The sequence below is a fragment of the Cololabis saira genome, chromosome 9, assembly GCF_033807715.1.
Source record: "Cololabis saira isolate AMF1-May2022 chromosome 9, fColSai1.1, whole genome shotgun sequence".
Taxonomy (NCBI): Eukaryota; Metazoa; Chordata; class Actinopteri; order Beloniformes; family Belonidae; genus Cololabis; species Cololabis saira.
Window position 1 is genome coordinate 42,924,892 of NC_084595.1, and position 26,568 is coordinate 42,951,459.

General features: G+C 44.1%; 1 protein-coding gene across 2 annotated transcripts in view; it reads left to right on the top strand.

Annotated features, from left to right (window-relative positions):
- The window catches only part of LOC133451190 (glutamate receptor ionotropic, NMDA 1-like), an 86,658-nt gene that overhangs the window by 43,116 nt on the left and 16,974 nt on the right, over positions 1-26,568 (top strand). For both annotated transcript variants that reach the window (XM_061730156.1, XM_061730157.1), the window contains 13 exons: positions 6,752-6,926; positions 8,861-9,011; positions 11,452-11,538; positions 13,839-13,974; positions 16,250-16,377; positions 16,765-16,929; positions 18,618-18,736; positions 22,117-22,229; positions 22,306-22,454; positions 23,503-23,660; positions 23,738-23,899; positions 25,829-25,938; positions 26,024-26,169. In XM_061730156.1, coding sequence (XP_061586140.1) covers positions 6,752-6,926; positions 8,861-9,011; positions 11,452-11,538; positions 13,839-13,974; positions 16,250-16,377; positions 16,765-16,929; positions 18,618-18,736; positions 22,117-22,229; positions 22,306-22,454; positions 23,503-23,660; positions 23,738-23,899; positions 25,829-25,938; positions 26,024-26,169 — 1,799 coding nt within the window. The remainder of the gene's footprint in view (positions 1-6,751; positions 6,927-8,860; positions 9,012-11,451; positions 11,539-13,838; positions 13,975-16,249; positions 16,378-16,764; positions 16,930-18,617; positions 18,737-22,116; positions 22,230-22,305; positions 22,455-23,502; positions 23,661-23,737; positions 23,900-25,828; positions 25,939-26,023; positions 26,170-26,568) is intronic.

Below are 26,568 nucleotides of genomic sequence, written 5' to 3' on the forward strand. Positions count from 1 at the left end.
GGTGGTGGTCAGATGGTCATCAGGTGCTCCTCAGGTGGAATCTCTACAAACATTAGTAGTTCATACGACTCCATTGTCATGTGTTCCCGAGCTTTGAGGTGATTGGATGGAAACATTGCTATGCTCTCTCTCTCTGTCTCTTTCTGTCTTTGTCTATGTCTCTCTGCCTCTCTCTGGTATGGCTGTAGGTCTGGGATGAAGGAAGCTAATCCTCCTCCTCATCAGTGTCAGTGTGTTTCTCTCTGGACCTTCTGACTGCTGGTTGAACGTTTAAACATTGGGGGACGGCAGAATCATGTTTAAAGGTTCCCAACCACTCGTTCTGTTCGGCTCCTTGTAACTGTGGCTTTAAATGTGTCTAACATCTTTTTGTTTGTTTCATTTTCTATAGTGTGTGTCGTCCGCCCGCCCGTCTGCCCGTTCTCACAGTACACAACTTGATCACGTGGGCTGGTACATGGGAGGTGGGGGGTGGGGGTGGGGATGGGGGTTGGGGGTGTGGGGGTGTGGGGGGTGCTCAGGTTTGGGTGTGGGGGGAGGTTGGTTGCTGCGGTAACCATGACGCGTGTCCAGTCAAACACTGGTAAGATGCCTCCACTGCTTCCTCTTACCTGCTTTGATGCTTTGCCTTTTCCCACTAGCTGATAGAGGCTCCGCCCACTATAACCAGGGGGCGGGGTTTATTAAGTAAGCTGATTACTCAGCCAGAGGATTGTGTATGGACAAAAAGTAACCCATCTTTCCAGTGTGTGGTTTTTAAGTGTAAAAAAAATCAAAAATCATTTCATTTTAGTAATTTTAGTATAAAAGCTGACTAAAATATTAGTGATGCACCGAATGTTTGGTAACCAAAATTGTTCGGCCGAAAATAGCAAAAAAACACTTTCGGTGTTCGGTGGAATAAGTAGGGAAAAAACCAAACAATTAATAACGGCATGTTTAGATGACGCAAAAGAAGTGGATAAAACAAAATTTAAAAAAAAGAAAATCAATCCTTTTCCCATATTAATACTTATATGGGAAAGGGATTGATTTTATTTTTCTTTATTTTGTTTTATCCACTTCTTTTGCACATTTTTTTACAATGCACTTTAATGCACTAAATGCATTTTTTTTGTTTTCAAGACCTATGTTACAGTTTTTCTGCAGTCAGTTATAGGCCTAATGTAAGCTCAAAGATGGTCAAAAAATTTATTTTGGTAATTTATTTATTTTTAGTTTTTTATTTAAGTTAAGTTTTAAGTTAAGTTTGGAATACTTAAAAATGCGGGAAATTAAAAAATGTTCAGTTGTTCATGTTCAATAAATATTTCTACCTTGCAATTTTGTAAAAGATTTTTTTCTTTAAAAAGCATGCCTAAAGCACATTTATTTGATTTATGCAATGGTGAAAAAATTGGCAAAATAAATGGAAAAACTGCGAAGAACCATGTTCGGTATGTTATTCGGTATTCGGCCAAGTGTTTATTATTATTTTCGGTTTCGGCCACAAATTTTCATTTCGGTGCATCACTATAAAATATTCTGAACTGCAAAAGGCGTCATATGATATGAGACGTGGATGTCCAGTGTCCCACTGCTGAGTAATCGGCCTCATGTTTTGTTGCCGTGGTTTCATCCTCCAGCCAGCTGCTGCACTCTTAAAAACAAAGTGATTTTCCTGGACATCTGCATCCCTCCTCACAGATGTGCCACAAAATCATCCTTCGTTCTTCTGAAAGTGCGGCAACTCTGAACATAATCCTGTCGTTTTGTCTCCGGTACGGCAGGTTGGGCGTTTCTTTTCAGAGGAGCCGTTTCAGATGATTTATCTCAACACCAACAAATCGGATTAGAGACTTAAGTCATGTTTCAAAGTTACATGGTCATGAAAATGACACAGTATCTGGATGGAGTTATTTCACAGCGTTTTAGCTGAATATACTTCTAAGAGAGTTGTGCACACTTCAAAGCTTTGGAACGGTGGTGAATAAAACAGAACGTTATTCACATTATAATGTCTACATGTTGATTTTGAGTGTCAAACATTTTGCAAACTGTCAGCAGTTTAAACTGTTGTTTCCATAAACTCAGTTCCAAAAACGTTGAGCAACTGCGTATAATAAAAATAACAACAGGGCTCAATGATTTATAAATGCCATAAACCCATATTTTATTAACAATAGAAGATGGTAAAATATATCAGGTTAAAAATGAGGTCATTGTGGATTTCAAATGTAATGATGCTCCAGATGTTTCCAGTTGGTCTGGGGGCAGGTCAGGTCAGCACCTTGACCCCTCTGCTACTAATCCGTGCCGTTGTCATGGATGCAGTATGGATCAACATTGTCTTGCTGAAATATGCAAGACCTTCCTTTCAAAAGGATGTCTGGATGGGAGCAGATGTTGCTCTAAAACCAAAGTATATCTTTCAACGTTGAGGTTTTCTATCCACATGTGTCGGCTGGAAGACTCGGGGAGCCTCCTGAGTCCATGCAGGGACGTATTTACAGAGCCCTGTCCGGTTTTAAGGCGCTGCTGCCCTTAGCGCCTGACGATCACTGGCATCCAGCACTGCTTTTCAACCTTGTCTTTGGCACAAACAGATGTCTCAGATTCTCTAAACCTTTGGACGATACTATCAACTGTAGGTGATGAAATATTTAAAGGGGACCTATTATGAAAAACGCTACAAATGTTCAGCTCAAAATGGCACGCTGCGCAGCGCTGCGTTGCTGTGTTGCTGCGGCCAGTTAGGACAGTCCAATAGGAAATAAAGCAATGGAATTGATTTTGTCGCTGACGCTCGCTCGCTCGCATCGCATGCAGTTATGACACGGTGTAAAGGCTGATTTATGGTTCTGCGTTACACCAACAATGAGGCTACGCCGTACCCTACGGCGTAGTGTATCGTGTCATTCAGGCAGCCAATCAGCACAGTGCCTCATTATCATAGCCCCGCCCACTCAGAATCCAGCATAGATAATGAGGTTAGAGAATGGGAAGATAAAGACATGGATCAGAGGCTGAATTTCTAATTTATTTAGCAAAAACAATCAAAAGCTTGTTTTTAAGACATTCAAGGCCTGTTTAAAATAGGGATTAGATGCCATAATAGGTCCCCTTTAAAGTTGAAGAACATCATTGTGAGTTTATCAAACCTCCATCCATCTTTACTTCCAGGAGACTCCGCCTTTCTAAGGTGATCTTTTTTATCTTTTAACATGTTGCTGACATTCTATACGTACATTTTAAACAGTGGCACAACTTTCTTGGTTGTATAAAGACGAGCAGACCCTCCGCATCTGGAGCGCATTTTTCTGGACTCATCCTGTATACTTTGTATGAGTGAAACTGATGGTTGTCCTTGTAAAAACGTTATGCCCACTCCCCGACCTTTGACCCAGTTCAGTCGGCTGAACTTCAGCTTGAACTGGATTGTTACAGAAGCACAGACACTGAAGTGTTTGCTGCAATGCAAATCAGTACGGTTGGTTCTTCCTCATTTGGGTTGGGTTTTGTATACGAGGTGGAGAGAATAATGTGAGCAGCTGGAGCTAAAGTCTGATGGAGCCCCTCACGTCAACACACAGCGGACAGAAAGCAGCAGCGCCATGAACAGCAATGGTTCGCTGCTAGGAGGTGGTGGACGGCACCAGACGCTCCAGACGCTCCCATTGTCGTGTCCAGCCTCCCAATTCTGAAACGGTTTCCCTGAGAAGAGACCTGAGGAGCGGAACTGTGACATTCTGGATTTTTGATGTTGTTTTTCTTCGCCAGACTCTTGTCACATTTTGAGGAAAAGTATCTACAATTGCTGCTTCAGCTGATGGAGCGACAGTCTGCTAGCCGTGGTAGCATTCCTCGCTGTAGCTGAAACATATTTAATGTGTCTCAGTTTAATTCTATTAAAACCTTTTAGCCCCATGAGTCAAACAAACGTTGGTTTGGTAATCGTAACCACAAGTATTAGCATGTTAGCATAATTGGTACTTTTATGGCACTTTTACACTAGTACCTACTCAGCGCGACTCGCCTCGCCCCCGTTTTTTGCGCTTTTACACTACGGGTGGAGGCGGGTGGAGGCGTGCCGAGTAGATACTTTTTCTGTAACTATTCTGCAGAGGTTCTAAGCGGCTGAGTCCGCTGTAACTGACGTCATCACACTACAGGCCACCGATTGGTCGGGGGGTTGGAGTCAGACGTCTGAGTCAGGATGTGAACATTAGTTGGAGAGCGGCTCGCGGCTTCTTCATTTTATTCAACCAGGAATGGCAGCAAAAGTCTGTTTCATGATCCAACTCTGAGGTGCAGATGTTCATAAACCTGGTGCTGAGGAGAGAATTAAAAAGGGATTTAGACGGGCGATAAGGAACGACCAGATCTACCAGGAGCTCTGTCTCTTCATAGCTGCTCACGGCTCCAGCTGACTTTTCAGCAGTGCAGAGACAAACAAACAAAAAAAACGCATCGCCGCTTGAAGCTTCTCTCACTCTCATTTTTTAACTTGATATCGAACTCAAGACACAGACCCAGCAGCACATCTATCATCTCCTCCAGGTTCTACATCTTTAGTGTTGTTGTCTTCTCCGTTTAGATCACACAATCAAATACGTCACAGCAGCTTCACTCCAACCTCCCACTTCTCATCTTCGTGTCTAAAAACAAACAAGGAGAAGGCTAGTCGAGTCGCGCTGAGTAGGTACTAGTGTAAAACCGCCATTAGTGACTGCTGGGTAATGTCGTCCCTGCATGCCCAAGGATGTTTGGCCCGAACATGAACCACATCTCCAGTCATCCCACGTACCTCTGGACATGACTGACAGCGTTTACCCGCTACGTCTCAGATTGGTCATAAACCAAACCTGCACTACCTCTGGCCACATCTGGCCTTCAAATCAGTTTCCACACCAAAGCTGGTTCATGCAGCATAACACTCTCATGAGCAATGTTAAAGCAGGGACAGCATATACATACTGTGGTACCTGGATTATACGTATAATCCAGGTAGCTCGGATATGTTCCATAACCCATGTCAAAGATAGACTGTGACTTTTATGGTCAAGGCAACACTTCACATAATCAATGTCTGAGTGGGTTTATGACAGTTTAGCTGTAACCAGCACCTGCACCACCTTCCATAACCCAGGGTTGTGTCATTAACCCAAGTCAAAGCTGCTGAAACCCCATCTGGGCCATAGAATAGTTTCTGAAAACCTGTGCCTAAGCTTTTTTTTTTTTTTACAACATTTGGACCAATTTTGCCCATACAACATACATTATTACATAATATTGGGCCAGCTCTTGACATTTCGCCACATCTCGTTTTCAAACCACTTGCCGTAACCCACAGCAAAGTTGATCCATTGGGAGCCCTTCTAACCCATGTTAAAAGCTGGTTTATGCTATTTAGTCCACATATAGTATGCATTGCATTATTCAGGTTTGGCTCCACTTATGACCTCTGGGAGAAGTCAGGATCTAGCCCACGTAAGACTTTCTGTAACTGCATGATATCTGGACTGCATCCGACCCGTAAAACACATGCAGTGCCATGACCTGTCGGCGACACCGGGCTCATATCACATTTACAGGGCGGTAAATTACCCTCTGAAGCACCAAACGTGTTCCAGATCAGACACAAATGTTCCTACTATCTGATCTGGGTATTACTGGTAGCAGTTCAACCTGGCCCTGGTTGTTTATGATGAATGCGACCCGGCTGCTCCGTGTAGCTTCAGCTGTTATCAATAGCCAGCTTTTCTCGGGGGAATGCTACACTGCAAAAACCCAAAATCTTAACAAGAATATTTGTTTTATTTCTAGTTAAAATGTCTCATTTTAGTCAAAGAAATCTCATTACACTTAAAACAAGACTGGAAAAAACAACAATTTTCACCTGTTTCAAGTAGATTTTCACTTAAAATAAGTAGAAAAATCTGCCAGTGGAACAAGGTTTTTTTGCTTGTAATAAGAAGATAAATGTTGTCCCACTGGCAGATTTTTTTACTTATTTCAAGTGAAAATTTACTTGAAACAGGTGAAAATTGTCAAATAACAAGTTATTTTTCTGGTTTTAAGTGTAATGAGATTTTTTGACTAAAAATGAGACATTTTAACTAGAAATAAGACAAATATTCCTGGTAAGATTTTGAGTTTTTGCAGTGTAACGGTTTTAGCCAGCTGCTGAAGTCCAGCTGGAGGAAAGATGTGGACCGTCTTCTTCATGGTGTGACAAGTCTGTGTTGAAGGACAGCAACAGCCATGGTTCATAGTGTCTCAGTGGAGCTTTTCTGTGCCGAGACAAACGGCTGTGATTGTCAGAGGAAACACCCAGCATGCAATTTGGTATTACTGAACACAGACTTGACGCCTGAAGCCCAAGTGTATGTGTTTGAATTACACTGAGACACTTTTCAATTACCTTTGTGGAGTGAGATTATAGTGTGTGTGTGTGTGTGTGTGTGTGTGTGTGTGTGTGTGTGTGTGTGTGTGTGTGTGTGTGTGTGCGTGCGTGCGTGCGTGCGTGCGTGCGTGCGTGCGTGCGTGCGTGCGTGCGTGCGTGCGTGCGTGTGTCTGTGAGAGAGAATGAGACAGATTTAGGTCTGCAGCTTGATTAACTTCCTACTGTGTGTGTGTGTGTGTGTGTGTGTGTGTGTGTGTGTGTGTGTGTGTGTGTGTGTGTGTGTGTGTGTGTGTGTGCGTGGGTGTGTGTCTGTGTGTGCGTGTGTGTGCATGTGTGTGTGTGTGTGTGTGCGTGTGTGCGGTGCAGGCCTGCTGGGCCTCCAGCTGATCAACGGTAAGAACGAGTCGGCTCACATCGCGGATGCGGTTGCCGTGGTGGCTCAGTCTCTGCAGGAGCTGTTTGAGAAGGAGAACATCACGGAGCCGCCGCGGGGCTGCGTGGGAAACACCAACATCTGGAGGACCGGGCCGCTCTTCAAACGGTCAGTACCCTGGACAACCCGCAGGGCCAGCTCATGCACTCCTTCAGTCCTCTCAACTGTTGTCACATGAAGGAGAAATAAGACAAAGGTTACCTGAACCTTGCATGTTGCTATTACGCCACTGTGGTAGCTGAGTTCGGCTCCACTGAACCATGATCCAGAAGGCCTTTTTGTGACTTCATAAAATGAAAAAAAAATGTTCTTGCAAATGTTCAAATTTAAAAGGTTCTGATTTCTCTTCACAAATACAATTACCGTATTTTCTGCACTATAAGCTTCTACTTTTTTCATAGGTTTTGAACCATGCGGCTTATACATTCTGTGGATTTTTCTTCCACCGCTCGGGGCGCTCTAACCGGAATTAGAATCAAAACTAAGACAAAATAAATGCAAAGAAGAATACGCTACTTCTTCTTTAGCAGATAGAAGTAGAAGCAGATTTCAAACAGATAAATAGATAAATAAATAGCGGTTATTTTCTCTTGGTTCTGTCCCGTTTTAATCAGCAAAGTTACTGCCGTGTTAAAAGACACTGTTAGGAAAGGATCTATTTAGGTACAAACATGTACATCATTTACAGTTCAAAATCCTTCTGTACATGTACTAAATATCTAATCTAACAACATAAATATCTGCGGCTTGCATATCTTTTTTTTTAGATAGAGCAGATGCGGCTTGTATATCTTTTTTTTAATTATTTTTAAAAAAATAAAGCGAATGGGGCTTATAGTCCAGAAAATACGGTAAACAGTTTCAAAAATTGTTTCTTACTTTTTCTCATTTTTTTCAAGTAAAAAATGCTATTTTAACTCATTTGTGTGTCACAGTGCAGCTCTTGGAATTGTTGATAAATTATGAATTACAAACATTTCTAATCATTTCAATACATTCAAATGTATCACATTTCTTTGGAAAAGCAGTAAATTTGATGCCCTACATTCAGTAGCTGCATAAAATGCCTGTGTGTCTGAAATGATTCATGCTTCGTCTTCAGAGGCGAGGTTTATGTGAGAAGTTCTCCAAAACGTTCAGATGAATGTAAAAGCAGCAGCCGCTGGAGGAAAGAGGACAAACATGCAGCTATTAGGAATCGGCATTTGCTGCTCTACATGGTGGATTTGTCTTTTGAAGTCTAATTAAACATGGAGTTGCGGTTGTCTGAAGATCGTGTCACAGCGTTGATGTTAACACACACACACACACACACACATGTGTGTGTTTGGTTTCATCATGAGCGTCTCAGAGCGGACTGAAAATGGGAGTCAAAGTGACGCTTCACTGGTCTGATCTGGATACAGAGCAGAGTCGGAGCGGCACAACTGGGATAATAAACTCCCTGTCACTCCTCATCGTCCTCCTCTTCCCCTGGGGATGTCGTGCTTAAACCATGATGAGTCCAGATGGTTCTGAGGTCCAGGATCTTCAGCATCCTGAACGTTACCTGCAGCCACTCATTTGAATCTATGTGTAACCACAATCCCCCCAGCAGGGTGGAAAATTATGAATGAAAACAAAATAAAATCAGCTGCAAACTTCATAAATCCTTATTTTAATTTCAACAGACCACAGAAAAGATACCAAATGTTGATGGGTTGACATTTTACCATTCCATAAACAATATCAGCTCATTTTAAACTAGTCAGGAACAGTCTGAAAACAGTTAAGATATTGACAACAAAATGCCTGACTGTATGAATGTCTACAACTAAGGACGTTTACAGTAAACCACAACATGACTGATTATAAGAAGATTAGGATCCAGAGTTTCCAGCCACCAGGGACAAGACTAAACATGAATACTGGAAATGTGATCTCGGGGTCCTTGCATGCAGCGATTTTAAAAGTGAAAGTAAAAAATGAAATCAGTGTGTGGCATTATCCCGGTGGAAGGGTCATGGATTAATTTTGGTCCCGCTCTCTCTTTGGGTGTTCAGGGTGCTAATGTCATCAAAATACCCTGACGGCCTAACAGGTCGGATCGAGTTCAACGATGACGGTGACCGGCGCTTTGCCACCTACAGCATCTTGAACTACCAGCAGAAACCTGGTCGCCACGTCCAGGTCGGAATCTTCAACGGATCTCAGGTAGCTTCACCTGCCGCACCCGGTTAACTCCTGCTGGTTATTCACATGCAGTATTGAAACCTAGCTTTTGAGTGTCATCCTTCTGGTGTTGTTTTCGATCAGGATTTGTTGTTTAAACCATATATTAATCAGGTTTTTAAAATAGCATTTTTCCATCTCCGTAACATCGCAAAGATTAGGAAAATCCTCTCGCAGAGTGATGCAGAAAAACTAGTTCATGTCTTTGTATCTTCTAGACTAGATTACTGTAATGAGTTATTAGCAGGATGTCCAAGTAATTTGCTGAATATCCTCCAGCTGATCCAAAATGTAGTAGTGTCGTTGCTGACAGGAAACAGCAGGAGAGACCACGTCTCTCAAGTGTTAGCTTTCCCTCCATTGGTCCCCGTAAAACTCAGTATCCAATTCAAAATGTTATTGCTTGCGTATTAAAACCCAAAATGGCTTAGCTCCCGATATTTGCAAGACCTGATAGTGCCTTATGTTCCTGGCAGAGCTCTCCGTTCTCAGAGTGCAGGTTTACTCGTAGTTCCTAGAGTATCCAAATGTAGATTTGGAGGACGGGTCGCCTGCTATCAGGAACCGTTACTATGGAACCAACTTCCAATCTGGGTTAAGGAGGCTGACACCACCTCCACCTAAACTAAACTTAAAACCTTTCTGTTTAGTAAAGCCTATAGTTAGTGTTAGTAAACCTCTAGTTTCTGTTTAGTAAAGCCTATAGTTAGTGTTTAGTAAACCTCTAGCTGGTGTTGGTAAATCTCTAGGTAGTGTAAACTCTAGTGTGTTAGAGTCAGTAGTCATAGTTGCAGCTATAGAACAAGACTATAATAGTTAGTCTCAAATATAGCTTCGCGGTAGATATGCTGCTATAGGCTTATGCTGCAGGGGGGCACTGACATGATCCGCTGGGCGGTGCCTCTCACCCTTCTTCTCTTCTCCTCTTCCATTTTTTATTTATTATAAGTATCTCATTGCCATTATTTTTGTCCATAGTTCTTGTAGTTGTATGCTTGAAAATTCTTTTGGTCACTACTCATAGCATCTGATGCCCAACCCGGACGGGGTATTCCACCCTTTTGCAGCTGAACACCATGGTCCCAGATTTGGAGGCGTTGATTGACATTTGGAACCATTTGCAGGTGTTGATACTCGGCTGCTTCACTGCAAACTCGTTGCTGCAAACCGCTCCACCTAGAGTTGAAGGTCTTGGCCTGACGAAGCCAGCAGAATCGCATATTTTGCAAAAATCACAGACCCAATTCTGAGGTCACCAAACCCTTCAGTAAACAAAGTCCAAACCTCACTGGACCAAGCTCTGACACATGATGTACAGGGACTGGACAGCCTGTATAAGGGATTCCTGCACCCCATACTCACCAAGTACCTCCCACAGGAGACCCCAACGGGCACAGTTGAATGCCATTTTCTAAGTCCACAAAGCACATGTTGTTGGGAAAACTCCCATGCCCATCAGGACCATACTGAGAGTGTAGAGCTGGTGTGTAGAACTGGTCAAGTGTTCCTCAGACAGGACCAAAACCAAACTGCTCCTCCTGGATCTGAGGTTAGACCCTCCTCTCCAGTGCCCCTGAATAGACCTTACCAGGGATGCTGAGGACTGTGATCCCCCTGTAGTTGGAGCAAATCTTCCAGCTTTTTCCCAGTCTGCCAATCTGCCCATCCAGAGGCTCCATCCCTGATGTCCAGGTGATGCTGTATAGGCATGTCAACCAAGACAGCCCCACAACATGCAGAGCCTAAAGGAACTCCGGGCCGTTTCATCTACCTCTGGTACCTCGACACAAAGACGCTTCTTAACCACCTAACACACCTCCACCTCAAGGGTAGGAAAGTCCACCTCCGAGTCTGCAGGCTTTACTTCCTCATAGGAAGGTGCGTTGGTTGGATTGAGGAGGTCTTTGAAGTGTTCCCTCTGCATTGTGTGTCAAACTGCATTTGAGCAAACCAGCCGACTTCTGGACACCTGAGACCTAAGTTGAGATGTTCGCTCCTCATGTCCAGAACCATGTTTGGAAAAAAACAAACACAGCAGAAGATTTTAATCACAATGGCTGAAAATGAAAAGAATCAAAGTTTTGGAATCACTTGGTCATTGTTCAGACTTGAACCTAATGGAAATGCTGTGGTGGGACCTTCAGGGAGCTGAACATGCTAAGACATGATCAGATGATGTTTACTGCAACAATCACGCAAAGACACATGTAATTTAAAAATGGGATGCTGTCTCTTGCAGCTGACTGCAGATCAGACTGAGACGTTTCCAGGTTCTGTTGGAGCTGATCTGAGTCTCAGAGCCTCAGGCGTCTTTAAATATGGATGCACGGATGCAGTATTGATGCTGTCATTTTGTTTTGGTGTCACTGCGAGACCTGCCTACAACAGCATCAAGACCTGAGTCAGACTGTATGTTTTTCAGGTCATCATGAACCCTCAGAGGAAGATCATCTGGCCCGGAGGAGAGACGGAGAAACCAGTTGGATACCAGATGTCGACCAAACTTAAGGTGCTCTCAAAGTTTACGTGTTTGTCTCATCGTCACAGTATCATGACTGTGCTGCAGCTGACGGCGAGAGTTTAGATGTGGAAAAGAATTACACAGAAAAGAAGGTTCCTGAACCAACTAAAGTGTAGTGATTTAATTGATGACAAGGTCATCAATTTAAAGTTCTCCAACTCAATTTCAGATCAGATCATGTGTTCATCACGTAGTTGTTCTGACTCATGTCACATGGCCATGCAGCCTGAAACCTGAGTGATGATAACATTTCTGTGGAGACTCGTACCTCAGCTCCCCAGATTGGGCCAGGCAGCATGAACGTAACCAACTGGATAACTGTGGTCCAGTCTGGGCCTGGGACGTCACAGAGCACCAGAGATCTGAACATATCGCTGAATAAGAGGTTTTCAGACTGAAGCTGCTCCAAATAAAGTGATAGAGTTGTGTTTTAGTTGGTACTCATTGGAGCCATTTGAGTTGAGTTGAGTTGACTTTAATGTCCACTAGGGAAATTTGTTTTAGGCATCAAATACATGCATAGCTTATAAAAACACATAGAATCAACACATACAGACAGCAAGAGATATCAGACTCAGTACCACAATAAAATTAGTGAGAAACCAAGCAGCAATGAACGACATTGCACATACCCTAGGCAAAAATTTCATCTATCCCGGAACCTCATTTAATTATTGGTACAGTATGAAAAAGCAAGAACAAAGAATAAAAACAAGCTATTTCCTCATTAGCAGCATGGTAGTAAGATATGAAAATAAGGACTGACTACTACTGGATCAGTCAGCAGCTTAGTTACAGCAGATCAAATTCCTGTTATACGTTGGTGAAGCAGATGCACAGAGCGCCGTCTGTGTTGACATCTGAAAGTGTTTTCTCACAAATGAATCTTTTTGATCATGAAACGTCGCCTCGGTCCCCATCGCAGACGATTTTTCAACAAATGGCTTTGAAACACCGTCATGCTAGCTTAGCTATCCACGGCAGCTTTTACGTTAGTGAAACCGGATCAACTTGCGAGCTCAGCTGGAATTACAACTATCTGCGATGTGATCTGAAAGAGTTTTCTCCTTTTTTTCAATTTTGAAAGTGTGCTTGCTCCATGGGGTAGATTTAAGCCCCACCCACCCTAAGATTAGCTAAGCCCTAAACGCAAAACCAGTGTACGAAGCTGCCGTTTTGGGGGTCTGTAAGTGATCATTTTGGAAACCGAGGAAAGATTTGAAGACGCCGTTTATGTGGCTTCCTTCTTCCTGCTTGTGGAGCTTTTCTGAGACGCTTCCGTTGTACACGTCACTCGTAGGCTACTTGCCGCCATTTTCTCTGTTTAAACAATTCTGCGCTAGTGCACAGGCCTCAAGCCTATCGTGTATGTTCACATAGACGCACACATTTACTGACACATCTTCGGTCCGTGTATCTTTTGGTCATTGGATTTTTCCGTCATGAGTGGGAATCAAAAAACAAAAAACGATTGGTTTATTTGATTTTCCTTTTAAAACAAAAAACAAATATTGAATACACTGCATTTTTTCTTTTTCTGTGTTAATATGATTTAACAAAGATTCAAAATACGCTTTTATTTTCGTTTTCTATTTCATATAAGAAAAATGAAATCCCTAGTCAACAGGAAGGAAAAAACGAACCAAAAACAACCGTTTATTCATATTCGTGCACCGGAAGCTGGCATTTACAACCGAATGAACTTAGTTCTGGATATTTAACAGGCATTCCTGTGACAATTCTCTCCAGGGGAAGTTTGATTTTAATATTTTATTGGTCGGGTTTACGTGACTCGGAAATGGCTCTGTATGCTGCAGTTCGGGTAACCATGGCAACCATAGCGGCGCTGAAACAACAGATTAAGGATTATTTTTTAAAGATTGATTAAGGACTTGTTCCACAGCGGTTTGACGCACAATGACATTTCCTGCACGTTGCAGCAGATGTGTCTCCTGCAATGCTCAGAAATGAGCGTCAGAAGATTCTGTGCTCGGCATCATCTGAGGAAAAAAGGCTACGCAGAGCTGTGAGAACATATTTTAGTCTGTTTCTGAGTTTCGGCTATGTTTTTACCATAAATAATTCTCCTCATAAAAATGGTGTTGGCATCCAGGGCCTCAGCTTTTTTGAATTAACATGTTAATGTAATGTTCTATTATTTTTAATATTATGTTAGTTTGATCATGTTTTAATGACGGTCCTGAATGTGACAACAGCCGCTCAACAGGTTTGCAGTGTGAAAGTGTTTTTCCCCCTAAAACGGGCTGACTGAGTCTCCATCTGCTCAGATTGTGACGATCCACCAGGAGCCGTTTGTTTACGTGAAACCAACAAAGACGGACGGGACCTGTAAAGAAGAATACACCGTCAACGGAGTCTTGATCAAGAAGGTGATCTGTACCGGACCCAACGGGACCACACCAGGTACTCAGAACTGGGGAGTGAGGATTCTCAGACCTCCCCCACGGTAGACCCACTCAGTCTGAACCCTGTCCTGCTGTCTGAGAGAGGGGGCTCCAGTCGGAGGTGGTTCTGAGGAGAGACGGGTCCGACTGCTGCCAGGAGTCTGTGGCTACGTTTACATGCAGTCAAAATTCGGGTTATTGCTAATATTCCGGTTACTGAAACATTCAGAATATTCAGTTTACATGGTAATTAATCATTTGGGATATCTGGATCAAACCAGCGACGCGCGGAGAACATCATGACGCAATTACCGTCATTTCCGCTTCTTCTTCCTGTATCCAAATTCAAAACAAATGCTGCTTCACGCAACTTTTCACTCACCTTCTTGTAAATCTCGCTATCCCGATACTTTCGACCGTCTACAAATGCAGAAATGTTCATATCAATTTTCAATTCAATTTTCAATTTTATTTGTATAGCGTCTAATACAACAAAAGTTGTCTCTAGACGCTTTCCAGAGATCCAGAACATAAACCCCCGAGCAATTATTACATAAACAATGGCAGGTAAAAACTCCCCTAGTGGGAGAAAAGCCTTTAAGCCAAACAGTGGCAAGGAAAAACTCCCCTTTAGGAGGAAGAAACCTTGAGCAGGACCAGGCTCATAAGGGGGGACCCTCCTGCCGAAGGCCAGACTGGGGGGTCGGTGACGTCAGCAGCACACAGCAGGCAGGCAGGTGGAAGCAGCAGCGGGATGACCAGAGGGGGATGGGGAACCATAGGCCAGCACGCAGCTCCCGAAGCTCCGGCCTGCAAACATGCACAAAAGAGAAAAAAGGGGGCCAGCACAAGAAACTACAGGAACGATGGACAAAAATGATAGCTATGAGATATTTATAATAAATAAAAATGGAAATGGAGAAAAGAGGAAGGGAAGAGGAGAGGAGAAGAAGGGTGAGAGGCACGGCCCAGTGGATAATGTCGGTCCCCCCTGCAGCAGAGGCCTGTAGCAGCATATCTACCACAAAGCTATATTTGAGACTAACTATTATAGTCTTGTTCTATAGCTGTAACTATGACTACTGACTATAACACGCTAGTGGAGCGAAGCTAACACTGGAGAGACGTGGTCTCTCCTGCTGATTCCTGTCAGTACTCGTGCTGCTGCATTTTGGATCAGCTGGAGCCTATTCAGCAAATTACTTGGACATCCTGCTAACAACACATTACAGTAATCTAGTCTAGAAGATACAAACGCATGAACTAGTTTTTCTGCATCGCTCTGCGAGAGGATTTTCCTAATCTTTGCAATATTACAAAGATGGAAAAATGCTATTTTACAAACCTGATTAACATATGGTTTAAACGACAAATCCTGATCGATAACAACACCAAGGTTTCTCACAGTTGCACTGGAAGCCATCTCAACACCATCTAATCCCTTCCTAAGATGCTCTGGACCAAGAATGATAACCACTGTTTTATCTGAATTTAGAAGCAAGACATTTCTGGACATCCAGTCCTTGATGTCCCTAAGACATGCCTGAAGTTTAACTAACGGTTCTGTTTCATCCGGCTTCATAGACAAGTAGAGCTGCGTATCATCAGCATAACAATGAAAGTGTATGCCGTGATTCTGGATTATACTTCCCAACGGCTGCATGTATAAACTGAACAAGATTGGCCCTAGCACTGAACCCTGCGGAACACCATAACAGACCCTTGACTGTTCTGAAGAAACCTCATGTACATGAACAAACTGGAACCTGTCAGATAGATCTGATTTAAACCAACGTAGAGCTGTCCCTTTAATCCCAACAACATGCTCTAACCTGTGCAGTAAAATGCTGATCTACAGTGTCAAAAGCAGCACTGAGGTCCAGTAGATCCTTCATTACATTTATAAAATGATTAATCTCCTCCTCACTACAAAAGTGTGGTGTGGTCTTGCGTTTCTCCATGTTTAGAAGTACGTCCTGGACTCAAAAGACCAAGATTCCTTGTGAACAGAGCATGCGCAGAAAAACAAATCCATGTTCCATTTGATGGGGATATTCCGTTTGGTGTTTACATGACCGAATATTCGGGTTTTAAAATTAGTAACCCAGGGGTCATATTCGGGTTTTTAAAAACCCGAATATGAGCAAATTCGGGTTATTCAAAGGGGTTATTGGTGTTTACATGGCCGTGCAAAACCGGTTTATTGCTAATATTCGGGTTTTAAAAGGGTTATTGACTGCACATAAACGCAGTCTGTGTTTGACGGCCAAGTAAAAGTGTGCGTGTTTGTGCAGGTCAGCCCATCGTCCCTCAGTGTTGCTATGGTTTCTGCATCGACCTGCTCATCAAGCTGGCCATGAGCATGAACTTCACCTACGAGGTTCACTTGGTGGCTGATGGGAAGTTTGGCACGCAGGAACGAGTAAGTGTGTGTGAGATCATGTGACACAGGTTGAGATGTTTTTGAAGTCTGAAGCCTGGTTTTCCCCAGGTGGCAACTGTCTGACCTGCAGTCCACCAGGGTTCGGATTCCATAAATTTTTTTCCTCATAACCCGCTGTGCCTTAAGTACCACAAAATACGGTATTTATGATTGCAAAGATGGATTAAGTACAATTTGACAAGTAAAACAAAGAAACTGAAGTCCAAGTAAAAGGAAGAATCACTCCCATGTTTTTAATCAGCCTTTTCCACGTGATCTCAACTTATTCTGATGGAGATGGAAAAGAAACTTGTGGAGACGAACACTGATGAGAACAACCTCCTGGTGAGCAATTCAACGGTCCAACAAGCATCTGCCTTTCTGCAGGTGAACAACAGCAACAAGAAGGAGTGGAACGGGATGATGGGGGAGCTGCTTGGAGGCCTGGCCGACATGATCGTGGCCCCCCTCACCATCAACAACGAGCGCGCTCAGTACATCGAGTTCTCCAAGCCCTTCAAGTACCAGGGGCTCACCATTCTCGTCAAGAAGGTCTGTAAAAAAGCCTAGGGTTTGTTCCTCACACTTGGTCAGTGGTGTCATCTGACACATTTGTGACATCATCTACAGCCAGAGACGGGGTTACCATGGTGAAATCTGCTGTGCAACTAAGATGTTAATCCAACCAGTTATTTAAACAACCTGTCCACACTAGCCAGGTTTACTTACACACGGCTGCAGTTTCTCTCGTCACCTTCTGTCTGAAATGTTATCATAGTTCCTGTCTAGATGTTGCAAATGATGTTGGGTAAACCGCCCTTGCTAGCTAGTGGTGAGTAGTGGAACTGCAGGTCTGGGTGTAGACCTGCAGATGATCTACGGACCACTAGGGTCTGGATCTAACAGTCAGTTCATTTACACTGACCTCCAAGTTAAAATGCCCAACTTTCATTTCATTTATTGATTCATCCCAGACATGTCAAAACTATCGTATAACAACGTAAACTCTGGTATGGATCTATGGGTACATACACATACACACATGCATATACACATTCTCGTCTACTTTGTTTATGATGGTACATTTATTATTAGGCCCTGAGCATCAGCAAGGCTTGTGCGAAGCCCTATTGAAATCGCGACGATTATTATTATTATTATTTTATTTGAAAAAAATTGCGTTCTTGAGGCGCATAACTTACTCGAAAAACTTGTGAAACTTGGAACGCACGTCCCATGTGGCGAAAAATTACGAATACTAATAGTGTAGGGCGTGGCCGAATGGCTCAACAGCGCCCCCTAGAAAACTTCGTGCTTCAAGCCCCACAATACGGTTTGACGTACATCCACGAAAATCGGTACACACCTGTATCATGTCGCATTAATTAATTAATTTTTAATTAATCGTGTAATTTTGGCGCAATTTATGCCATTTTCACGTGTCGTACTTTAACAAACTCCTCCTAGCAGGATCGTCCGTTCAACATAAAATTCGCTCAGGAGACACAAAAGACGTTAACAATGTAAATTTATCAAAATCGTAAGTTTTCGTGAAATGGCGTGGCCGTGGCGCCGCGTCAAACTTCAACGTTAAACAGGAAGTAGTAGCTCGATATTTGATAGATCCTATTTTCTGCCATAACTTTTGAATGGTTTGACATAAAGAGTCATGGGTGGTGTCATCGGACTCGGTTTTGAGCGCGAGGGCCCGTTCATCACTGCTCGCAGCTTTAATTTAGTGATTATTATTGTTCTTTTTTGTGTTATTGATTTATTGTTCTGCTGTTTTATTTATTTAATTATTTATTGTGCTTATGTAGAAGATATCAAATCAAATTAAATCAAATCAACTATTCCTCCAAATGGACCAATCTGTGGTGCCGATTTGAACATTGCATTTGCTGATAAAAGTTTGAACTGTGTCTTAACTGAGAAATGGGCGAAACAAATGATCCTGGCTACTAGCTATTGTAGCCTAGCTTTGCTCATGCTAACCTACGACGCTAACTAACGTATTCATTCTGACTGTATCTGTCCACTCATCCTTGATTCAGAGGTCATCAGTTCTGGGGCCGAGCAGCCCTCAGGCAGCGGTTCCTCTGGGGTACCGCGCTGCTGACCCAGCATCTTCAATCAGGAGGGAGGTTCCTCCTGAAGGAGGAGCAGCTGGAGCTCTCTGTGCTCCTGGATCGTGTAAACAGCACTGACCGGAGTGTGTGAATGTCTGTTTGTGTGTTCAGGAAATCCCTCGCAGCACTCTGGACTCGTTCATGCAGCCGTTCCAGAGCACACTGTGGCTGTTAGTCGGTCTGTCGGTCCATGTGGTGGCAGTGATGCTTTACCTATTAGACCGGTTCAGGTAGAACACGCCGCAACACACCTCACAACACTGAAGTCAAAACTGACGCGGGCGCGTTCCCTTTGCTGTGAGGAGACAAAGCCAGACACCTTACCACTGTGCGGATTCAGTTCCACATCAAACTCGTATCTCGTTGTGAGTCTGACGGCAGCGGCTGCTCTGACCGTTCTGAAGCCCGTTTTAGTAGGGCTTTAAGAAACAAGCAACACGGATCACCAACATATTTTGGCCTTTTCTGGTGTACATTTGACATGTATGAGTTGGTTACAGCACTGGGAAGTGCCAGACATCTCCCAGAGTTCAAGAACTGGGCCAAACTTGCTTTTATGTGCCAGATGTGAACCACATTTCACAAGCTAGTTTGGACATAGGATACGGCAGGTGTTGTGAGCCCCAAATACAGAAAAAAAAGACTTATGACAGAACCGGGCCAGGTCTGGTGGATATGTTGCTGAGCTCAGGCAGCCACACTCAAATTCAGTCAAAGTCAAGTTCAGTTAAAGAAACCTGGAGATACGGGCCACATCTGGGCCAAACATTCTTTGGTATCTGGAATGAATTTAGAGATTATTTTCCAGGTGTGTTTCCATTAGCCTTGAAATGGTGCAAACTAGGGATGTCCCGATACCATTTTTTTCACACCAAGTACGAGTATTTTAATTTGTGTACTCGCCGATACCGAGTACCGATCCGATACTTTTACCACAAAAATAACTAGGCTAAAAATGCAATGAAAAATAATAATTCTACTTATTTTAAGTGAAAATCTACTTGAAACAGGTGAAAATAGTTGTTTTTTTTCAGTGATGAGTCTTGTGTAAGTGTAATGAGATTTTTTGACTAAAAATTAGACATTTTAACTAGAAATAAGACAAATATTCTTGTTAAGATTTTGAGTTTTTGCAGTGCAGAGGACTAACCGACTCACATAAGTCAATCTAAACGTCTGAATCAACTTTTCTTTGGGAAAGAAGTTCCCAGAAAGCCCCCAGACATGACGGACCTCCAGATACAAGAGGCTTGCCCTCTGGAAATTAGTTGCGTATATTTGTCTTTTTCCAATAAAAAGAACAACAGCTAGAAATGTGTTGTGTATATTTACTAAATGTTATCAAAGTCTGAACTGAAACAATGAAATCAGTCAAGAAAGCCTTCTCAGAGCAGGGAGGGGCTGTTTGCTCCCTTGTTGCTATGGTAACCGCATCTGTAAGACTGCCTGGGCCCTCTGTTTCTCTCTCTCTGAAGGACTCAGCATTTTCTGAAGGCAAACTACAAAATCATGCCTGAACAAAACCAGTAACGTTCGAAGCGTGAGCAGGAGACACTAGGGACATTTTTATGATGGTAAAGTTTACCATTTGGAATATATGAGGTTAGAGTTTTGTTTGGTGTCTTTGGAGCTCAGATATAGGTCAAATCTGCGCTGTCTGGGCTCTGTGGCTGATTGGCAGAAAACTAAAAGGTTTGTCACAACGAACAAGCCTGATTGACAGAAGACAAAGTACCTACTGTACGTGTTAATATATCAATCAAATCCCCGGAGAAGGTGTGGCTGTGAAAGATCTTGGAAACGGAAGATGTCTGATTTATTTCAGTGGGTGATATATTCCCAGTCTGACCCGGAGTCCACAGCAGGACTCTGATTTATGGCGCTTTTCCACTAGTACTTACGCAGCCTGTCTCGCCTCGCCTAGGTTTTGCGCTTTTCCACTAGGGGTCTAACGTGCCGAGTAGATACTTTTTTTCAGTTTTTCTGTACTCTGCCGAGGTTCTAAGCGGGCTGAGTCAGGAGGCGGAAATCAGCGAAAGACGGACTCTGACGGCGGCTACTTGTTAATTTTATTTGACCAGCAATGGCAGCACAAAAGTCTTTTTCATGATCCAACTCTGAGGGTCAGATGTTCATAAACCTGGTGCTGAGGAGAGAATTAAAAAGGGATCTAGACGGTGATAAGGAACAACCAGATCTACCAGGAGCTCTGTCTCTTCATAGCTGCTCACGGCTCCAGCTGACTTTTCAGCAGCGCAGAGACAAACAAAAAAAAAAAAAAGCATCGCCGCATGAAGCTTCATTCACTCACATTTTTTAACTTGATATCGAACACAAGCACACTTCTCCGGTCAAGACATCCCCCTCTCTACCTCTGTTACAAACCTCGGTGTGAAGCTGGACCCACAACTCACCTTCATAAACCACATCAAACATCTGTACAAAACTTGCTTCTTCCACATAAAGAACATATCCAAACTCCGCCCCTTCCTCACTTTCCCCAATGCAGAAAAACTCGTCCACGCCCTAATCTCCTCCAGGCTCGACTACTGTAACAGCCTGCTCATCAGTATCCCCAACAAACACCTCCGGAAACTTCAACTCATTCAGAACTGTGCTGCCCGAACTCTGATGAAAACCCACAAATACGACCATATCACCCCAATTCTCCAGAAACTACACTGGCTTCCCATAACCGCAAGAATCCAATTCAAGATCTCCCTCATCACCCACCTCTGCATCTACAGCACTGCCCCTCAATACCTCAAAGACCTCCTGACCCCTCACTCATCCACCCGTAACCTCCGCTCACAAAAGACCAACCTCTTCTATCGGCCCCGCACACGACTCCGCTCCATGGGAGACGGAGCCTTCTGCTCCGCTGCCCCCACATCTGGAACTGCCTCCCTGAACACCTACGTCAACCCCAGTCTGTGGACACTTTTAAAAAGGGGCTTAAAACTTTTCTGTTCAGGAAGGCTTTCCCTTGTCTTTTATAGATGTTTTTATTATTTTTATGCTTTTTACTTCTGGTCTTTTATGTGCCTTGATTTTATTCCCATTGTTTATGTTAGAACTTTGAGAATATTTCATGAAAAGTGCCTTACAAATAAAATGTATTATTATTATTATTACAAGCCACAGACCCAGCAGCACACATATCATCTCGAGACGAGTCGAGTCGGGCTGAGTAGGTACTAGTGTAAAAGCGCCAATACTGTCACTAGTTGGTTGGTTAGGACCCAAACGCAGGGAAGACCAGGAGGCAAAAAAAGGTAGTGATTTATTAATGCAAAAACAAACCAAAAGCACTGCTGAGCAGGATTAACAAAAGACACAAGAGTTTACAAAAAAATGACAGGACACGGGTAGGGTGGAAACAGTACGGACCAGCAGGGAGGAAGGGAAAGACAGGACCAGATATACACGGAAGGGTTGACGAGACACAGGTGCAGACAATCAGGGCAGAGGGGAACCAGGGAAGTCAAGACAGAACTGAAACACAGACGCGGGTTTCAAAATAAAACAGAAACTGAACTCAAACCGTGACACATACATTACACATGAAGAGGAAAAGAGCAGTTTGACCAACGCTGCTGTTTGTCTGCAGCCCGTTCGGAAGGTTCAAAGTGAACAGCGAAGAAGAAGAAGAAGACGCCCTCACCCTGTCCTCCGCCATGTGGTTCTCTTGGGGAGTCCTGCTGAACTCTGGGATCGGAGAAGGTAACAAGCACCATCAAGGCTGCCGGCGGTCCTGTAGACTCCGCCTCCCACTGACGTTTCTTGTGTTTGTGTGCAGGAGCTCCTAGGAGCTTCTCCGCCAGGATCCTGGGGATGGTGTGGGCAGGGTTTGCCATGATCATCGTGGCATCGTACACTGCCAATCTGGCAGCCTTCCTGGTGCTGGACCGGCCTGAGGAGCGCATCACTGGCATCAACGACCCCAGGGTGAGAACATGTGCTGCCACGACTGTCACATGATCAGAGTTTTCAATTCAATTCAATTTTATTTGTATAGCGTTTAAGACAACAAAAGTTGTCTCTAGAGACCCACAACATAAACCCCCGAGCAATTATTACATAAACAATGGCAGGTAAAAACTCCCCTAGTGGGAGAAAAACCTTAAACCAAACAGTGGCAAGAAAAACTCCCCTTTAAGAGGGAAGAAACTTTGAGCAGGACCTGGCTCATCTGAAGGCCAGACTAGGGGAGTCGGGGACGTCAGCAGCACACAGCAGGCAGGTGGAAGCAGCAGCGGGATGACCAGAGGTGTGTGTGTGTGGGGGGGGCGTCAGCAGCACACAACAGTCATGTGGAAGCAGCAGCTGGATGACCAGAGGGGGTTGGGGAACCGTAGGCCTTCATGCAGCTCCTGAAGCTCCGGCCTGCAAACATGCACAAAAGAGAAAAAAGGGGGGCCAGCACAAGAAACTACAGGAAAGATGGACAAAAATGATGGCTATGAGATATTTATAATAAATAAAAATGGAAAAGGAGAAGAGAGGAAGGGAAGAGGAGAGGAAAAGAAGGGTGAGAGGCACCGCCCAGTGGATCATGTCGGTGCCCCCCTGCAGCATAGGCCTATAGCAGCATATCTACCACCAAGCTGGTTTGAGACTAACTATTATAGTCTTGTTCTATAGCTGCAGCTACGACTACTGACTCTAACACACTAGAGTTTACACTACCTAGAGATTTACCAACACCAGCTAGAGGTTTACTAAACACTAACTATAGGCTTTACTAAACAGAAAGGTTTTAAGTTTAGTTTTAAAGGTGGAGGTGGTGTCAGCCTCCTTAACCCAGATTGGAAGTTGGTTCCAAAGTAATGGTGCCAGATAGCAGAACGCCCGCCCTCCAAATCTACATTTAGATACTCTAGGAACTACAAGTAAACCTGCACTCCGAGAACGGAGAGAACAGAGCAACATCACGTGACAGTATCTATCAGTTGGGGTTTGCTGGTGACCAGATGCTCTGTGCTGTCGCCTTCAGCTGCGTAACCCTTCAGATAAGTTCATCTACGCCACGGTGAAGCAGAGCTCGGTGGATATCTACTTCAGACGGCAGGTGGAACTGAGCACCATGTACCGGCACATGGAGAAACACAACTACGAGAGCGCCGCTGAGGCAATCCAGGCCGTCCGAGACAAGTAAGCAGCGCCGCGTCACACAGGTGTACCGGACCTGCACACTCGTGGTCACCAGTCCTGTGATCCTCCTCTTGCAGCAAGCTTCACGCCTTCATCTGGGACAGCGCTGTGTTGGAGTTCGAGGCGTCGCAGAAGTGCGACCTGGTGACGACGGGAGAGCTGTTTTTCCGATCCGGGTTCGGGATCGGAATGAGGAAGGACAGTCCGTGGAAACAGAACGTTTCTCTGGCAATCCTAAGGTACCACAGTAACCACGACAACATCTACACGCCCCCTCAATGGCATTCCATCGAGTTTTACTGGTTCCAGATACAACTGAGCTGTTTGTTTTCACGAACAAACAACTTACATCCCAGAGAAGTTTGAAACAACTCAGTAAAGATTTTTAAAAACACCAACAAAGTACACCCTCTTTCATCTAAGGACTAAAACTAGAGTTTGAAGTCACAGTTTAAAGATGCACGGAGCTTGTGGATCTCTTGGAGTCACGATTTAGATGTGTGCAAAGGACAACAATGCTCCAGGTGGTTGTTATGATAATGTTCTGTTAGGTCACAACCAAGAAGTCAAGTTCTCAGAAAGTAGCTAAAGTCTTTACAGCTACTTTGTCGATCTTAAAGACATCAGACAATCGATCATTTATTGAACATTTTAGAGACTTCTGAACCATGAAATGCCGCAGTTGTGTCAGAAAAGTATATTGACGATCCTAGTAGATTTTAATGTGGTTAAACCAGCCATGACATGTACTTTGATACCCTGATGATCTTTAAAGAGCGCTAGGTTCCACCATCAGAACTGCCTTGACTGGACTCCCCTTATGTCTATCGATAGCAACTATGGGCAATGTTCCAATGAGGAACACAGTAATCAAATTAACGTACAAGCTATTGTGAAGGAACAGATGCAGCAAACACTATAACAGAGCGTTAGTGACGTAAGCTTATTACATGCAGAAAGTGGTAGCCGGTGGAACTTCATGAGTAGCAGTGTGACGTGAGCTTATTTTCTTTCATATAAAACCAGATGTACTGGCACATTTTCAATCATCTTTGGGGGTTTTATGACACATGCCGGTAGGCCATCAAGGAGTTGCAGTAGTCAAAGTTGCAGTAGTCAAGGTTGCAGGTTGCAGTAGTCAAAGTTGCAGTAGTCAAGGTTGCAGTAGTCAAAGTTACAGTAGTCAAGGTTGCGGTAGTCAAAGTTGCAGTAGTCAAGGTTGCAGTAGTGAAGGTTGCAGTAGTGAAGGTTGCAGTAGTCAAAGTTGCAGTAGTGAAGGTTGCAGTAGTCAAGGTTGCAGTAGTCAAGGTTGCAGTAGTCAAGGTTGCAGTAGTCAAGGTTGCAGTAGTGAAAGTTGCAGTAGTGAAGGTTGCAGTAGTGAAGGTTGCAGTAGTGAAGGTTGCAGTAGTGAAGGTTGCAGTAGTGAAGGTTGCAGTAGTGAAGGTTGCAGTAGTCAAGGTTGCAGTAGTCAAGGTTGCAGTAGTCAAGGTTGCAGTAGTCAAGGTTGCAGTAGTCAAGGTTGCAGTAGTGAAGGTTGCAGTAGTGAAGGTTGCAGTAGTCAAGGTTGCAGTAGTCAAAGTTGCGGTAGTCAAAGTTGCAGTAGTCAAAGTTGCAGTAGTCAAGGTTGCAGTAGTCAAGGTTGCAGTAGTCAAAGTTGCAGTAGTCAAGGTTGCGGTAGTCAAAGTTGCAGTAGTCAAGGTTGCAGTAGTGAAGGTTGCAGTAGTCAAAGTTGCGGTAGTCAAAGTTACAGTAGTCAAGGTTGCAGTAGTCAAGGTTGCAGTAGTCAAGGTTGCAGGTTGCAGTAGTCAAGGTTGCAGTAGTGAAGGTTGCAGTAGTGAAGGTTGCAGTAGTCAAAGTTGCGGTAGTCAAAGTTGCAGTAGTCAAGGTTGCAGTAGTCACGGTTGCAGGTAGCAGTAGTCACGGTTGCAGGTAGCAGTAGTCAAGGTTGCAGTAGTCACGGTTGCAGGTTGCAGTAGTCAAAATTGCAGGTTGCATTTTGCAATAGTCAAGGCGAGAGACAACCATCTTAGAGTTCCCACTTCATCATTCTCTGAAGACAGATCTTCAGGGAATCCCATTTATAATTTTTCATTGTTTGATGAGAAAGACATTAAACCCCACCTACCCATTCCCCCCTCACTCCTCTTGCCTCCCCTGGCGCCTCGCAGTTCTCATGAGAATGGCTTCATGGAGGATCTGGACAAGACGTGGGTTCGATATCAGGAGTGTGACTCCAGGAGCAACGCACCTGCCACCCTCACCTTTGAGAACATGGCGGGTAGGGAACAACCCCTCCTCCTCCTTAAGTATGTAAAAGCTGCGGGCTCAGCTTGACTCCGCCTCTCCACACGTGTCCTCCTCAGGTGTGTTCATGCTGGTTGCTGGCGGTATCGTCGCAGGGATATTCCTCATATTCATTGAGATTGCCTATAAACGCCACAAAGACGCACGGAGGAAGCAGATGCAGCTTGCCTTTGCCGCAGTGAACGTGTGGAGGAAGAACTTGCAGGTATGTTTCCCCTCTTTATTTCACTCTGCTGAGCCGTACAGGTGTGAGCGGGCACTACAGCCGGCTCTGACCAACACAGGTGTGAGCAGAAACTAAAACCCACTACTGGCCCCTGCTGGTGTGAGCAGAAACTTCAGCTCAGTGCTGACCCCTGCAGGTGTGAGTAGGGACCAGAACCCGCTGTTGACCCTGCAGGTGTCAAGCCTGATTTAAGGTCCTGCGTTAAACCAACGCAGAGCCTACGCCGTTGCCGTGACGCCGTCGTGAACCCTTCGAACTTCTCCGTCACTCCATTTCTCCGCGGTGCAGTACTCCCCCAGAGCACTAGTTGATACTTTGTTTAGCTTCCGGCTTTTCCGGTCACAGTGAATCAAAGAGATAAGGACAATTACTGTGCAA